Here is an 18,852-nt window from a genome sequence, read left to right on the forward strand (position 1 = left end):
TTACATGTAATTCTCAATTCATAAGTAATAATAGCAAATAAATGATATTAATGAGTTAAGTTTCATTTTAAATACTCCACAAATCAAAGACCTAACTGCCCTTATTCATTAAATTCTTGGTAATTAATATCTCCATAATTACAAGTTTACCATAACCAATCTAATAATTGATTACACATAACCAATGTTAATCAATGGTTCAGATTGATTTCTCGCACTTATCGCTATAACTTGACTTTTCGCATGGCACATCCCCTATATATATATATATAGGGTAAGGATCCTAAGAGAATCATTGATAAATTGAGAACTTTGAGAACCATTTTGGACCACTAAAAAAACATCTAAAAAAATATTTAAAAAATTATAAAATAAAAAAAAACAAAAATTTTTAAAAAGTAAAAAAACCAAAATTGTTATATTTCATTTCGATTTCATTTAAGAAAACGAAATTTTTTTTCTTTTTAATTCGTATTATACATATACACATATGTATACTTTCATTTAATCTCTAGCTACGTAATGTACACATATGTACATTATCATTTACCTTAAATGATACATATGTGTATAGGAAAAAAACATATGTGTACATATATCTACATATTATACATATATGTATAATTTAGCTAAACCGAGATTTTTTTTACGTTTATTTTAGAAACCGGGATGATAAATAAGAACTTTGGTTTTTTTTACTTTTTTTATTTTTGTGTTTTTTTTTGTTTTATGATTTTTTTTTATTTCTGGTTTTTTTTGTGATCCAAAATGGTTCTCATAGTTCTCAATTCCCAAAAAGTTATCACATGATTCAGATCCTATATATATATAAACAAATCCAAAAATTTAAAACAAGTCGGGTTTTCAGGTTTGTAAATTAACGAATGTTACATTGACCTCCTCCACCCCTCTTTGGGCCTGGCGTTGGGGTGCTTAATTATTTTGATATTACATCACAAGTGGGCAACTTTTTTTGTTACACAAGGGGGTTACCGTCAATGAGGGTGAGATGTGCCTAATGATTTATAGACATGTCAGCTTTTATAAAAAATGTAAGCTAATTATGTGTATGAACAAGGTAAAAGATCCCCACTAATGGCGATGAGGTTCTAGGTAGCATGTCACGTTACTACAAATAGGTCTCTACTAGAAATGACGAGCACTATGACACGATTATGCTACTGGTGGCAAGGAGTATGACACCTTTCCATTTTAAGTGGTGAAGACATAGGTAGCGTTTGGTATGAATGGGAGGTGAAATGGAATGGACCATTACGAAGGAATGAAGAAAAGTGTGTTTGGTTGGCTAAAGGAATAGAATCACCCATTACCTTATACACTCCATTCCCTCTAAAACACCCCAAATTCATTTCATCCACCCCCCTTGTTTTTTTTCATTCCATCCTCTCTTTCACCCTACTCATCTCCATCACCCTCCCACTGTTACCATTGATCACCATCACCACCGCCACCCACCACCAACACCACCGCCTCCCACCACCAGCCCCACCCCCGCCGCCGCTGACCACCGCGGTCACCTCCAACCACCGTTGTCGCCGCCGACTACCGCCGCCACATTAACCATTCACAACCACCACCACCACCCACCATCACCGCAACCTACCCACCACCTCCCACTACCACCACCGCTAATACCCACCACCGCCCCTTTTGTTATAGCCAACCACCGCCACCGCCACACCACCTGCCACCGTCACTGACAACCGCTAACCACACCATCATCAATCGCCTCCCACTCTCGCCACCACCTCCCACCATCGCTTACCTCCAATTTTATTTTATTCCCTTTTTTTTTATTTTTTGCCTGACTAACCACATTAATTAATTATTCATTTCATTTTTTGTTTTCTAGATGGTAACCCAAGAAGACAATGGAATGGTAATGATCCATTCCATTCCTTTGTTCATTCCATTACTCCATCCATTCCATTCTCTTGTCCATTCTATTACCCCATACCAAACAGACCTATAGTGACAGGGCAAATCAATTTACACATTCTGCAAAGGTTTAAAAGCACGACACAATAAAGTGGCCCAATTCCATTCAAAGGTTTTAAAGCACGACATTATAAAGTGATAAAAGTCCGTTTGTAGTGGCAATGACTATGAAAAGTTTCAATTAGTAATGGCGATAGATTCACGTGATAGTGAGATGGTTCATGTGAGAGTAAGAATAGAGTTAAAAATAAATAGTGTTGTTATGTCACTTACAAAGAAATATATGCCAAGTACTGGCAATTTGTCTTCAAAGATTTCTGCAAAAATTCATATAAAAACGGTGACTTTCGCCCCCACCCCTTATATAAAAGTCCGCCAGTGATGACATCCATATACTTGCATTTATGAACATTACGTGATTTATGATTTAAATATTATTACGTCCAACCTAATATCGATCCCTCAATACGGGAGGATCGAACAAGTTGAGTAGCGGGTCAAACAAAAAAGGGGTCATATTACACCAACAGCAAATCATACAAGTTTTTAAGTTAGTTAAAAAAAAACAAAATATGGATAGGCTGGCTTGTAGTTTGAAACTTCAAAATAACCCACAAACAAACTGCTTTAAAAATCCCGAATCCAATGAGTTCTTAATAAAAACATAAATCACAAATTATTAACTTAACATATCCAAAAACAAAAATAAAATTACAAAGCAATTGGACTGTATCAAAAACCAAACGTGCGTCATTTCTACACCATAAATGAGTGTTGTTACAACAATCATTTACCTTAAATGTGTTTCAGCATCCGTTGATGATATCAAGAATCATCTTTAACATGATGAAACTGAATTCACACAATGGAAGGTGTAGTGCATGTTTGCAGAGCTTCCTGTAAGCACTTAACTGCACCATCATAGTTTAAAAAACCCATGTACCAAAACTCATGACCATCAACAGATATCACCTGAATATACTTCTCACCAGATTTTGCTCTACTAGCAGACGGGTTAACTGCTTTCAACTGATGTAATGGAATGATCACCTACCGTTCAAAAACCAGTTTGTTACAATCAGGAACGTTCAGGGACTTCTTTGACCAGTTAGTTACAAAAAAGGACATACCTTATAATAGCTCCACTCAGTTTTGTCATCGGTTTTATATGACAATGGGTTATCACTACAAAATGCAAGCTTAGCTGTAGATACATATATAACTCCCAAAACGGGGCCTGCTGAAGTTGACAGGTAACATGCGTATGAGTTTACAAGAAGTTCTTCGGGAACGGTCTCAAATGTTTGTCTGAATATCTTTTCATAACCACCTTCTGCTAGAACTTTCGTACTCTGTGCAATTCTTCCCAAAGCACCGTCTGTGAGACTAGGAGCCGTTTTCACTGGTTTAAACATACAAAACTATTCGATTAATTTTCTAATTCATTTTCAAAAGTTTGTAATTTCCTTTTGGTTAATTTTCAGTTTATGTTTGATTAAATTCGTTATAACATAAGAATCTCATACAAAAATTAAATTGAAACTCTTATAACTATCTTTGTTTGAAGTTTATACTATGCAGTTCTTAATTCCTATGGCTTTAAATGAAGGAAACGCTCAGCAAAACATTTGTAAACCATGAGACGAAAAGTTCGCTTATTTATGAAACAAATGAACATGAACATGATTTTATGTTTGTTTAGTTAAAATGTTAAATGAACAAATATGAAAAAGCTTCTCGTTTGTTCAATCACGTGTGAACGTGCACTAAATTGTCCGTTCATGTATGTTTGTTTACACACACACACACATGCATATATATACACATATTAAAGAATTTTAGTTATATATGTATATACCTTAATGAACAATTATATAAAAATGAATAAATGTACATTTTAACTTTAATATTTGATATGATAGAGATACATTTATAGATGATTTCTCTCTTTTCATGTATGTTCGTTTATCTATGAAACTAAATAATACAACATATTTTCTTAACAAACAAGCATGAACAAAAAAAAAATCCGCTCGTTTAGCTGTTTTTCAGATCGTTTACAGCCCTAATAATCCCCAATCAAGTATGCAGCCTGTTACTACAGCTGCAGGGCCGCATAATAAAGCCTAGTTCATTTCCTAAATATGATCTTACATCCACATGTGCTAAAATTAGTGCACCTTGTAGATTAAAAAAGAGTTATTCTTCTAAATCAATTACCAATACATATTATCATAGACTCATAGGTAAGTTTGATTTGACAAAGTGAAGAAACAGTAGCATTGGTTGTACTGGTAACAATTCCCAAATGCACTACAACAAAGGGCATGCTTATTTTGCTTTAAGATCAACCACATTTAAGAGTAACTAACTGTTAGTTACATCTAATACCAACTTCCACCCTTTCATGCTTCAATTCAACACCAACACAAGCTAGACAAAACCATAAGTCAACTAACTTATAAACGAGCATGAACAAAAAAATTAGTCCGTTCAAGTGTTTTTCAGGTCGTTTACAGCTCTAACAATCCCCAAGGCCAAATCAAGTATATACCCTGTTTTTACAGCTGCAGGGCTGCATAATAAGAGCCTAGTTCATTTCCTATATATGCTCTTAGATCTACATTATCTAAAGCCAGTTCGTTATATATAAAAAAGAGTCGGTATCATAGATTCATAGGCGAGTTTGATTTGACAAAGTGACGAAACGGTAATGTTAGTTGTACTGGTAACAATCTCAAATGCACTACAACAAAGGTCATGCTTATTTTGCTTCCTGATGATTTGATCAACCGCATTTACGAGTAAGTTAAGTAACTTACAATGGTGCCAGGTATTTCCAGCAAGGTCTTCAGCTTTCTTTGTAGCTTCTCCAACCTTCTTTCTCCATCTACCAAATGCACCTTTAATATTCTCCATTGAATCTGCAAACAAAAAAAACATATCACGTTTCTTAATATTCAATTACAAATCTACTCATGCAAACAAACAATAACCTAAAAGCCCTAACTGTTGAAATTAAACGCCGGAGAATCAGCCGATTCACGAGAATTAGACGATCCGTAATCATCAGCGTCGGTCTTCTCCAACGGCGGCAACGTTCTCTCCTCCACTAAATCCTGACTCCACCGGACCGACTTCTTCGATCGGTTAGCCGGCGAGTAAGCTCCCGGTGTCGGTGTTGTTGTTGACGAAGAACGATCGTCACTTATCTCAACATTGCCTGTTTCAATGGAAGATAGTCCGGTTTTCGGATCCGGATTCTGAACCGGTTTATTGTGATCCGGTGCATCCGATTTGCTCGTTAAGTTGACTTCTGCTAGAGAACCGTTCGCCGATTCCATTATTATTTGAACAGGCTTTCGAATTAAGTTCAAAGGAAGTGAGGGATTACGGTGGCGCGTGAAGTATTGGATTGCGGCGCGTGATGCGAATCAAATCGGGGCTCTGTTTCGAATTTTGGGTCCGACATTTTTCAATATATTTGGGAGAGGGGGATGAAACGGATTCCTACCTTGGGAAAAGAGATTCGATCTTCAACTATTGCTAAATTACTAATCTACCCCTTGGTTTTATAGCCTTTATTAATTCTAACCTTAAGTTCAATCTAACTTTTTATTTTTCGAAAAGTGTTTGTTGTAGTTGCATCGATGTCTCACCGAAAGGATCCTAAGTCCTAAAACTTGCCATATTCAAGAAACAAGTTTCGAATCCCATTAACACTGATGTTGTCCATATTTTAGAGCACACACATAAGCTGATATTTGAACATGAGACCCTTAGAAGAAAACTCTAAGAAAAACTTCCTGACTATCCCACCAAAAGAATATCTTAAAGTTGGTTGAGAGTAGTGCAAGATGACGGACCTAACTCCTAACGTATTTAGGCCAATCACCCAACTTTGACAGCGTGATGTTGAGATGAAACTAGATTGCAAAAGTTGAAACATAAATATTATCCAAGATTTCAGCATATCATTGACGTAATTGAAAATTAAAATTGATTAATGTTTATAAGAGAATTTATTAGAGGATTGTGGTTGAACATGCATAAGATCACTTCTAAACAATACAAGCTTTTGAAACATGAATAGATACAAATTATTTTGATAGACAAGAGTTATGGAATAACGTATAAACTAATTCTGTTATTCTTATCCATCTAAACATGTGAAACAAGTTCATTAGATTTGGCTGAAATTATGGTAAAGTGACGTATTTTATGTCTTAGTTCTAGGGACATATTTGCATAGATATGTCATCATGCTAACTAATGAGCTATAGAAGTTTCTAAAAGTATTTGCAAATAACTGAATAAGCGATTATGTATATTGTGCTTCTTATTCACATATATAAGTTGTTATTGTGTATGATTACACGGTGATCTTTACCCGTATATATAGAGGGAGGGTAGCAAAGCTATCTACGGATCCCTTATCCGACCCGTGGATCATTAAAAGACATCCGCATCCCACGAATCCATCAACCAACCCACGGATCACCAAAAGACATCCGCACAAGAAATAAGTGGACTGGTTAAGCCATCCACAATCCAAGACACTTCGTGAAACTCCGTCATAACCCACGGACGCTCACGCGAACATCCGCGGAAGGAATCCACAAACAACTCAAGGGACTCATCACACGTATGATCCCCACGTGACATGGAAGAGCAGTTGTAACAAACTACTTCTAGAAGATTCCCTCAAAACCTCCTGATAGCGACATCGGCAAATGGAAAGAGGACACCTGGACACGTAATGGTCATCCCATGACGTGCACAGATAATGGCTACACCATAAACGGGTCCAGGCTGTCACATCCAATAAAAATCCGACACGTGTCCATTCAGGCAGAGAAGGAATAACTTGATAGTGACAACTCCACCAATCACCTTCCCTCCCCCTTCGGCTATAAATACGAAGATCATCTCTTCAAGGTATTCATTCACATTCTCAAGCCTTAAGCAATTACATACGGTGTCCTACTTTATTCCGTTCAAAGTACGATACTTATTCTCACGCCGGAGGTTGGTTACGGGAAGACCCCCCACTCTATCCTTTCCATAACGAGACTCAACGGTGTTCTGTTTTGCAGGCATCAGCTTTGATCTGTTCTCATCACTTCAGTACACTCACATCTGTGAAAATACCCGATCGGACTATCCAGTTTGATCTTGTGTTTCTTCAGTACATGATTGCAAGATTTTACAACTTCTTTTACTAGAAATATATGTATTACGTTTTAGTCATATTCTTAGTCATCTATGGTTTTTACTAAATTTCGTTTTATAGACTTGTAAATTGATGTTCATAAATGCGATCGAAGTCAACATCTCGTATGTGCATGTCTTGATTTGATGTTTAACTAGGATAGTGGCCCATGTAATACACGGACGGAAAATAATAAATTTGTTAGATAAATTTAGCATTTAAACATATTATTTGTAATCTTGAAATTAATAGTTTTTAAACTTAAAATTATAAGATTAACCTTGAAAAAACATAATATAAGTTAAAAACGTAACAATTTTAAGTAATGAATTTTCTAAATTAATAAGTATTACACAATTAATATTCATGAAACAATTATTTTATTGTTTGTCATTAGCACTAAAAATCTACTATTGATAACTTTAAACCATAAAATAATATTGAAAATGCCATTTAGATGTGCATGTTTATTAAAAACCATCCAAGTTAACAACTTTTTTTTGTAATAAAATTACATCTCCAAATATCTATATTACTTAAAACATCATACAACGTTTGCAAAACTTAAAAACTAAAGAAACCTTTCAGAAAATCCACTGCTTAAAAATGTTAGCCTGAATTCGATTCCCCTGTATTTAACAAAACTCAAAAATTAACTGGTGACAAACTTTATTTGAAATACAAAACTGTGGAATATTATATTTTTGTTTTAATAATTACCATACATTATCGGAAATATTGTTATGTTGTAAAAAGTTGACTTCGGAAATTTTTGCAATAATTTTAATGTTATATATTTGAAGTATTTTTTTAATTGTTTTTCTAAAATAAAACGTTAGTTAATTATCATAATTAAAAATAGTAACAAAAGAGTTTAAAATTGTAAAGAAATAATATTTAGGAAATTGAATAATTAAAGTCAATTAAATGATTATTGAATTTAATTAAGACAGAATTACAAATTTTGTCCTTTAAAATAAGACGAATTACGGTTCGTGTCCTTTTCTAAGTTTCCTTGCAGGCGGTGTACTTTAAACTTTTTTTTCCTACAAGTTTTGTCCTTTACGCTAACTGGGTTAGAAAAAGTCAGTTAAATGCCCTCACATGAGACGCATGTGAGGGCATTTTTGTCTTTTCGTCTACCTGCAACTTCTTCTTCCTCTTTCTTCTTCATTTTTAAAAACAGATGCCACCAACCACCACTACCTTTTCTATCACCACCACCGCCTTCTCTGGGCATCATCAGAAGCAGCAGCACCTTCTCTGGTCAACTTGGGATGCAACAAGATAAAAAAATGGTGATAAAAGTGTTCATCTTCTTCATTCTAGTTGAACCCTTATGTCAATTTTAAAATTCGAGTACAAAAGTAACAGAGGATAATCAAGATCATAGGGCTTTGAATCGGTAAATGGAAATGAGCGAATCAACAATAAACTTACTTCTGAATGGTGCTGGACTCGATTGCTGATGTGCTTGGTTAGAAGGCTTGTGGCAGCGAACAATTTGTGGGGCGTCGGTATTTACAAGGTCAAACACGGTTTCTGATTTTTCCTTACTTCCGCTTGATTAATTGTAGCAATAATAATACGTTTGAAGGTTCAAATCAGTTTCAGATAGTTCGATTTCAGGTTTTGAGTCAAGAGGTGTAGTTGGTTGATTGATATCAGGTCTTGAACCAGATTAAACGGAGACCTGTCGGATCTATTTCGGCGGCGGATCCTCAGATCTGAGCAGTTATTATTATTGTAAGGAGCCTGACCTAATCTCATTCCTCTCCACCGCTTTCAAATCAACCTCTCCACCGCTTTCAAATCAACGTTGCCGTTAACGAAGGTCACTGGAGACGAGACAGCGCAACAAGAGATGGTGAATTTGACGGAGAGTATTCGAGATGGAAGGAATTGTGTGACCGGCAGCGGGAGATTGCTGTAGAGATGTTTGAATTAGACACATGACGGCAGTTGTTCAGGTGATGGTGGCGGCGGTAGGTGGTGGGTAGTGGTGGCAGTCGGGGTTTTGGATGTTGAAAGAAGAAGGTGGGTGGTGATGGTGGATGCACATGAGAGGAGAGATAGGGGGAAGAAGAAAAGAGGAAGAAGAAGTTGCAGGTAGACGAAAAGACAAAAATGCCCTCACATGCGTCTCACGTGAGGGCATTTAACTGACTTTTTCTAACCCAGTTAGCGTAAAGGATAAAACTTGTAGGAAAAAAAAGTTTAAAGTACACCGCCTGCAAGGAAACTTAGAAAAGGACACGAACCGTAATTCGTCTTATTTTAAAGGACAAAATTTGTAATTCTGTCTTTAATTAATAAACAATTAGGTGGAAATATTATAATAAATAGTAATAGATTGTGTGGCATCCTATGTGGATAAGTTAGTATGGTGCCATGTGGACAATATAATTAGAAGATTAGATATATAAAAGGTGATGTTTTGCTGGCAATTCTTTCATCTAGTGTGAGAATATTGGTTGATGGAAATAAACTTACTTCTGAATCCTTTATTACTCAAACGTAAAATATATTACTTAGGTTCTCTTTAACTCAAGTAATTGCTTGGAGTTTTCATAAGATGTGGGAGCATGCATTCATGGGTCATCAGATTATGTGTCTGCTTTAGTGCCCCTTTGATCTGAGTATTGGGCTGATAGCCACATCGGCACTCGAGGAGTAGCAATGTGAGCCGAAGGAAAGGGAAGTAACGATGTAGGCTACGGAAAGGATTGAGATGGAGATGGAAGCCGAAGGAAAGGGGTTACATAGTTGTTTAGTTTTAGAGTTGATTACATTTAGAATTGCAACCTTTAAGCTTGTCGACAATCATTGGATTTGAATCATCTGAATAAAATCATCTGCTTGATTAAGCCATTTGAATATGCCTGTGCGTATGCATCAAATGATATCAGAGCTTTGGTTTTTAAATGGCTTGTGGAAAGAACGAAATTTATAAACAAGAGTTAAGTGGGACAAGGAAGTTGTCATGTTGTGTTCCGATAAAAAGGTTGTGAGGTTCAAAAAAGTGACCCAAGATTGATTACCCGAGAGGAGGATCATGGGAAGGAGCATCTTGAGAATGACGATGAAATACATGTTGCGCCTCCAAGATTCGATATTTACCCAGATGTGCGTAAAGAAGATTTACAGTGGGTCATGAAGGCTTGAACGTCTATACAAAGGATCGCGTATGGAGAATATTAAAACTGTCATTTCCAGTAGTATCAATATATATATATATATATATATAGATAAAGAATAGAATACAATAATCCTTTATCGTACATTACGTACGTGACACTTCTAACCGTTGATTTTCAGAAACCCAAAATCACAATTACACTAATCTGTCCATCCCTCTCCCTCAATCCGTCTCCACCAACCCTCACCGACATCAGCACACCTCCTTCAACTCCGCTCGCCGGCGTCATCAACACTCTTCGTCACCATCATCGCCGTCGACAACGAACTCATCGGAAAAACCCAAAACTCGTCACTTGTTTGTTTAGTTGAATTGAAATTGAAATTGAAGTCAATTGATCGGTTAATCTTTGAAATCGATTCAATTAATCATCAATTTGAAGCTTCAATCGATCAATTTTGAGTTCTGAATGATGGGTTTTGACCTTGAACGTTTAAAGGTTTAAACGTTTTAGCTGAACAACGTTTAAAGGTTTGAGATTTTTGGCTTGAACGTTTTAGCTGAACGTATTTTGCGTACGTTATATACGTTAAGCTATTATTGTATGTTAACCTTCCCCTATATATATATATGTGTGTACACACGGTCAATGTTTGAAATCTTAAGCCTAAGTATTCCACTTATGAAACAAAAACTCATTAAATGACTTTAATGCTATTTTTTTTGTTAATATGGAATAAGTTTTGGGGTTAGTGCACATATAAGCTTTTAATGGAGCAAGAAAGGGATAAAAAAGTAGCCTCCTTCAAGGCAATCTTAATTTTTTTATTTATTTTTTAATAAATGGTAACTTCCTCTTGACCATTTCTTCCCAAACACATGCACCCCTCAATTTTGGCTTGTGCTAGTCAATAAAAGAGGGAACCAGCTCCATTTGATTTTATCCCGACTCTATGAAGTTTTAAATCTTACTATAATTAGCTCTTCAAGTCTTAAATATTAATTTTTGGCTACCAAAGTTTATATTTACACATTTGACTCGAAAATCATCGTTTTACGTCATTTTTATCCAATTTACACTAAATTTAAAATGATCAACTAGTCAACTAGCAACACTTCATAAACGATTATTTGATATTATAATCTGAAACACAATATACAAAATATATTACACCAAAAATTGGAACATTATGTTAACTTTAGTATGCATAACCTTGATACATGTCACTCTGACCCGAATGAACACTAATAGTCCAATTTCTTGATTAGTTGACACTTTCATACATGTATAAGAGGGCTCAAAGTTCAAATCCAGTTATCATGTTAATCTTTTTATTATAAAAGCATGTAATGAGGTGGGTAATCATTTGCTTTAGATATCAAGAGATAGCACTAACATCATTTTATATTAGTTAACAAACATTCTTTCATGTATAAGGGTACCATAGAAAAACGTGAATCTGAAACATTTGGGTTTGTAATGAGATGGATATTCGGCATGGATTAGTTCTTAAAAGGTTAATGGGTTTGGGACGGTTATAATATTAGATGATATATGTCTGTTACCTGAACTTGTTTAATTACATGAATCAAAAAGTAATATATTAATATATTATAGTAATCTTAAAAAAAAATAATTATTAGTATGTTGAACTTGTTACAAACTTGAAATTAGTAACATCACAAAACAATTAAAAGTGTAGTTGTATATATATGGTTTTAAATTTAACATAGTTCTTTTTTGGTTTTGATTTTGTTTTAAGCAATACAAAACTCAGTTTTATAATTCCCACAATAAGACCCGAAGTTTTAAGTTACAAAACTCGGATTTTAGTAAAATAAAATGTCCACAATTAGGTCACAAAATCTAACAGTTGATGGAAAGTGTTAATGCGATATTTTCGGTCAACCTTTTCTTAACAACATTTGGAACTACCCCCATACTCGAGTGAGCCTTTCTGAGACGAGATGTCAACCGTCCTTGTTGATTTTGAAGATGCAGGTCTGACTCATCCAGAACACCATCAAGAAGTATCCTACCACTATGAACCCCTTAGTTAAGTTTCGAACCGGAGAACTCAAAAGTCCCAATAAGCCTTAACCATCTCACCCTTATACCATTAAGCTAGAAGGCCAATTGCATTTTCAGTCAACCTTAGTAGTCAGAAGTCACCGACTCACTGTAACTCGTTAGTCAAATATACATTTTTTTTTGCTCTATGGTCTTCTAACAAGAAGCAGCAAATATATATATTAAGTAGCATTGTTTACAGTAATATGTTATATGAATACCCATCTGAATCAATCTAAATTTGAATACGTAATTCGCTTAATATAATTGCTTTGAATTTGATTTATGTTTGATGATATCACCCTTAACAAAGCCAAGAAAGCCGAGGCGAGAATTACAAACCGATCAAACCAATCCTTCTTATTTCGGGGAAGTCGTTGCTAGCTTGAGGTAGATCTTGAATTTTGGCAATGAAGTTGCCGAACATCTCCAAGCTTTTATCATCTGTGCTATGCACCAATAACTTGAGTTATTTATCAAAGCTTTTCGTCATAAAAACGAATTAAATACCATTTGAAAACACAAACTTTTTCTTTGATATATATATGAAAAATCGAAACAATTTAACTTGATTGATCATATGTATATACATAAAACAATTTAACTTTATTATAAAAATCTATAAATGAACATGCATGCATGGTTAAGTATAAGTTTACATATATACCTAGATATGGTATGGTGTGTCCACTGGGATGATGGATGGCAACAGGATCCACGAAACATTCTAGTAAATCTATACTGTCTTCCTTTACGATATCTGTCTCTCCTGTGTTTTCATAAAAAAATATTGTACTAAATTTTTATAAGTTTGGTGATCATTCATCTGTACGTAGGTAAACGGTCGAATTAAACCATATATAATGTACTTGTATTTATATATGTAACCCTAGCTAGTTAAGTTTGGGATGAGTTGATTATACCAATGAAGTGTAGAGATGGTGTAGTGATGGGAGTTGAGAAGGAAGAAGATGCAAGTTTTGGGATCCCAATTATCTTTGAACCACCAAATTTAGCCGCAGATGCTATTATTAGAAACTTCACCTTTGGAACCTTCGTTAGGGCCACCCCTTGTCTTTGCATCCCTGGTATGGCTGCCGCTAGCATCCCCCCCTTGATTTTTTTTAATTTATTTTCATACGACAATAAGTTAAAACATCTATCAATACTTATATAAAAAAACGAGCGAGTGTAAGACGAATCCAGTATGAACACTTATATTTTAGGGGAAAGCCATATGCTTGATTAATTACAAGTGGTCTAATTAAGATGCACCCCCATTCCGTTCATGCAATTTCAGCCAACGGCCACCTTAGATGTATATCATTGTAATTTAGATACATTGTTGTAACTGATCTACAACTAAAAAACAACTGATTTTCTTACGAATTTCCTACAAATGTTATTCCAATGAATTTCCAATAAAAAAAAACTAGTCTTGATTTTGCTACAATATTGTTAAAATTACTACAGGGTCAGTCGCGGTTCATACCCGACTTGAACCCATATCCTTATAAAATTCGGATCCCATTTAAAGTTAAAACAATTCATTCTCAAATCTCAATTTCTCTTCTCTATCCGCCGTGGTATGCTCCTAGGGTTTTCAAATCCTCTTGACGATTAAACATTTAACTCATGAATCTCCACAGCTTTGTTTGTTTCATATTATATTCACACTTTCTATCTTCATGTTTAGGGCTTACGATTCCACTAAATGACGGAGCACGCCGCCACCGATTCTTCAATCAAATCATTCAGAGAGAGACGCCATGGCTGTCAATGGCGCCGGAAGTATATCATCCATCATCCCCGGTTGGTTCTCTGAAACTAACCCAGTTTGGCCTGGTTATATTATACTAATTTTGTAGCTTTTCTTTTTTTTGATTAATTGTAATAAATTTGATTATTCTGTGTTTGATGCATTTGTTATTGTTAGTTATGAAGCTATATAATTGTTTGGTAAGCGGAGTTTAGGCTATCATCATTATTCCGTTGTATCGTTTATTTTAGAACAAAATTTGTTATTTGAAGTTTATTATGTTTCTTGAATCTTCAATACGTAGTATTCATATATGCTATCGAAATATATGTTTGATTATGTCTATAATTTAATTAAACAGATTATTTCCATTACGAATTAGTTTGATGTTATACAGATTACTGAGATATATGTTTAATTATGGTTTTGTTATTTGACTTTAGCATCAGTTTGGACCAAACTCAAATATCATGTATCTGTTATGAAAAGTATGAGTTCTTAAACGAAATTATTGTATTAATGGTATGCGTAACAACAGTAATTGCTTGATCCAGAAAATGATCTGAACGAAACTTTAGTTACTACCATGCGAGTTAGACAATGATTTTGATTAATATTCTGCACAACTGCTTGCTGCCACTGAGTGAAGATGAAAATATAGAAATACGAAAAAAAATGTTTGACATAATGCAGAAAATGAAGCTGATCAACCTAAATCTGATTATGACCCCAAACGTGATTATGAGTTTGCAAATTTGATAGCTTGGGTAACGGGTCAAAATGTTTGTATGATGTGGGATGGGTTTAAATTACACTTAAAAGAGTACTAGAATCAATAAGCATTTATTCTCTGACCCTGTTTGACCCAAATGCAAGGAAGCTTCTAAACATTTCAACATTGTGACATGTTGAACAAATATGACAGTATGCACTTCAATAATATAAATTTAAAACAACTTTAGTCTTATATGTTATTATATTTGAGATTTAAATTGAACACCCTCCTTTATCTTTGAAAGGTGAGTGAAATGCAAGTGATTCCTGATGAATTTGACTCTCTGATTGATAACAAGGTTGTTTCCAAGATAAATGTAACCTCTTAAATTGTTGTCAAATGTTCAAACTGCTTTAAGGTTTCAAAAATAACGGATGATACTGACATTATCTCTGAGCTTGAGAAAAAGGTTTAACAATTACACGGTGACAATTCAATTTGTTTTATTTGAACTACATCCTATAAAAATATCATTTTATATCATAAATGCTTTGTTTCATACCAATTAGGGTGATGACACATTCTATGGAAACTCAGGATCAACATACTGCTAACTTAATGGTTATTGTTCTTTTTTATATAATTTCAATTTAATATTGTTTAGCAATTTTCCTCCTTTGCGTATTTATGATTCTGTTTTGTTTACCAGTTACAATTCAATGTCGATATCTACTAATAAAAAGAAGTAGTGGAAAGGGAGTGTTTGTTGATGGAAATATCGATTCCGTTATGTTGGAAGGTTGGAAACATATAACGTGGATGAAAATGAAGGAATCTTGTGGACTCAGTGGCAGACCTACACCTAAGGTGTAGGTGTTGGCCGACCCATGTGAAAAAATAATTTTAAAGGTACATGTATGTTAAAATTCCGATCGACCCTACGAAATTTGGACACCTACCCCTGTGAATTTTTTTCATGGGTCCGCCACTGCTTGTGGTAATATATAACGTGAATGAAAGTGAAGGGAATTCCAGCAACAAAGTCGTTCTGTTTAAGTTTGGAGACAAGCTCCTACTCATAAACTGCTACTCCCCAAATTGGAGAAATGATAACCATTATTGAGTTTAAACTATGCTAAGTTGGTTTGGAACAATTTTTAATGGTCGTTACAGTTGAGTGTCACTTGACAATTTGAGTTTAGTTCTTTTAATTTTAATTTAGTGTTTATGTTTGGTTGTTCACTAATTTATTAAAGTTTGTATGTTAAGTAAATAAAAATAAACTTAAAAAAATGTTTGAGGCCGTTTAAAAATTAAAGTTTCATACCTTTTTAACTAAACAACTATTATTTTGTAATGGTTTGGTTTCAACTAACTTAAATTAATTTAGTTATGTACTATGTTCAGGACAGTTTACAAGGACTATTTTTAGTTCAAAACAAAGAATTTAATATGTAGACGTGGCATAAAGTTATTAATATTGGATAAAGATTGAAGACTATGAATGCTAATTTAATTGTTGTATAAAAAAATAGTATGGATGGGTAGTATAGATGTAATACATGTTTTAAATGTTTGAGGCTGTTTAAAAATTTAAGTTTCATACCTTTTTAACTAAACAACTATTACTTTGTTATGGTTTGGTTTCAACTAACTTAAATTAATTTAGTTATGTACTATATTCAGGGCAGTTTACAAGGACTATTTTTAGTTTAAAACAAAGAATTTAATATGTAGACATGGCATAAAGTTATTAATATTGGATAAAGATTGAAGACTATGAATGCTAATTTAAATGTTGTATAAAAAAATAGTATGGATGGGTAGTATAGATGTAATACATGTTTTATATACATTATACATTTACTTAACATTATTTGTACTTTATTATTTGGATTAACCCGTGTATTATACGGGTTCTAGTAATTATAATAATTGCGAAGATTTGTAAACATTTTGTAACTTCGTATTGTTTAGTGTATTCTCATCATCACAATTTTTTAATCAATAAAATAATGATGTCTTAACACAAAAAAAAAATGATTTTTTTAAACTGTCAAATAAATATTGTATACTATGGTTGACCATCAAATTCACACCAAACCTCTTACCATCATATCAAAATTCCAATTTCTAAAAAGCCATAGCAACACAATAAAGAAAACTTAATTAACAGCCTCCAGAAATATGAGAACTAACCTGGGAAAAACCAAGAACACCATCAAAAGGTCCATGAGTCAGCATAAACTCTTGAATTTTTTCAAGACATTCTTCGAAGTTGTAGAACTCTTTATATTCCCTCGACAATATATATTTAACAAATGATATTTTATATTCAACCAACGATAGATTTTTTCTTCTTTTTTCTTTTTAACGGCCGATTTTATTAGGAACCGACAAAGAACTTGACTAGCAAGATACTAGACAAGAACAATCACCCCAACGATAGATATCATCTAGCAGACTTAATAATTATATCAATCGAAAGTAAAAAGAGAAGAAGATTATGAAGACCTGATCAGATTGGAACCATTCGTAAAAAGGAGGCTCATAAATGCCATCAACTCCGGACTTGCCTTGAGCCAGGTACGGACCATCCATGAAAACCAGGTCTAATTTCTGCGACAGTGGTTGGGGCCATCTTTCTACTTCCTTTTGAAGTATCGCACCGCTTGTTCTGAACCCATGAAGACACAAAATTTTGAGTTTCTTGATTTGCTGCTCATTAATCTTCATTGCTAATTTTTATCCAAAAACTTCTTGTATCGTAATCAGAGTTGAATTATAATTAAATTAAAATGTGTGGAGCAACTTGTTTCAATATGGCACGTATAAAATAATGACATCAACACCGACGTTTTGATAGATGAACAAACAAAGACTTTTTTATTTTATTTATGTAACTAAAATATTAACTAGAGTGAAGTAAAGTATAAATCAGATTTGGTGCTTTGGATAAACAAGCGTTTAATTATTATATATATTAAAATAGGGAATTTTTTCCGCTTACATATTTCCTATTACTTAACGTTTTTTTTAATCCACTATTGTGATTTCATTTTTTATTGCTTAAGTTTTACTTGTTATTCGTAATTTATATATGTTTTAACTTTTAAAAACAGTATAGATAGGTATATTATTAGATGGTTTTTATTCCCTTTATTTTACTTTTTGGTTCAACTAACTATAATATTTAACAAACTATATTTTTAAACCTTATACTTGGGCAAGTGTCGACTTTACATATTTTATTTTCAGTTAAAATTTTACTCCCATTAAGAGAAAAATGGAACCCCGCCGCCGTGTACAAAATAAAATTTGGGGCTGAGTAGAGACGTTTCTTTCCTCCCTACATGGATTATATATTAAAATGAGGATTTCTTCCACCTCACATATTTACTATTCATTTTACTATTCACTTAAGTTTTTTTTTGTAATCCACTATTGTGTTTTCATTTTTTATTGCTTAAGTTTTACTTATTATTCGTAATTTATATATGTTTTAACTTTTAAAAACAGTATAGATCGGCACTATTAGATAGTTTTTATTTCCATTATTTTACTTTTTGTTTCAACTTATTATAATATTTAACAAACTATTTTTCTAAACCTTATACTTGGGCAAGTGTCGGCTTTACATGTTTTATTTTCGGTTAAAAGTTTCTTAAACTTTGCTTTCGTATTTGTTATGATTAATCTTTAAAATGACCAAAACTTTTTTCATTATTTAAAATTATTCCATCGTCATATATTTTTATATTCGCGTTTCAACGTTTGATACAACGCCTTTTAAGATATGCTTTTTGACTTACTAATTCATGTTTACCAAGTTGTGCTAGTACTCGCCAATACTAACCGAATTTGCGTTGGTTCACAACTGTAACGTGCTGGTTTTTTTTGTTCCATATATGATAATTTGTTGTATTTTGGCATTGACAGGTTTATTTCTTTTGTTTACTTTCGATCTCGTAGCTCGATACAAGCTGATTTCACATCG

The 18,852-nt window shown here is 33.7% G+C and overlaps 2 protein-coding genes across 2 annotated transcripts; both read right to left on the reverse strand.

The window, feature by feature from the left end:
• Positions 1-2,566: 2,566 nt before the first annotated feature.
• On the reverse strand, positions 2,567-5,303 carry LOC143544515 (GLABRA2 expression modulator-like). Its single transcript, XM_077036608.1, has 4 exons — positions 4,970-5,303; positions 4,782-4,883; positions 3,090-3,361; positions 2,567-3,009 (listed from the first exon to the last, which is right to left on the reverse strand). Exons 1-4 carry the CDS (start codon positions 5,301-5,303, stop codon positions 2,818-2,820), a joined length of 900 nt encoding a protein of 299 aa, XP_076892723.1. The 3' UTR covers positions 2,567-2,817.
• Positions 5,304-12,715: 7,412 nt separating this feature from the next.
• LOC143544528 (uncharacterized) lies at positions 12,716-17,668 on the reverse strand. The gene is made up of 5 exons (XM_077036618.1): positions 17,371-17,668; positions 17,055-17,154; positions 13,305-13,494; positions 13,049-13,150; positions 12,716-12,825 (listed from the first exon to the last, which is right to left on the reverse strand). Exons 1-5 carry the CDS (start codon positions 17,589-17,591, stop codon positions 12,716-12,718), a joined length of 723 nt encoding a protein of 240 aa, XP_076892733.1. The 5' UTR covers positions 17,592-17,668.
• Between the last annotated feature and the right edge of the window lie 1,184 nt (positions 17,669-18,852).

This window comes from Bidens hawaiensis, unplaced genomic scaffold (assembly GCF_021521415.1).
Source record: "Bidens hawaiensis isolate Kalapana, Puna unplaced genomic scaffold, B.hawaiensis_p1.1 tig00013614_1, whole genome shotgun sequence".
In the NCBI taxonomy this organism is placed as follows: Eukaryota; Viridiplantae; Streptophyta; class Magnoliopsida; order Asterales; family Asteraceae; genus Bidens; species Bidens hawaiensis.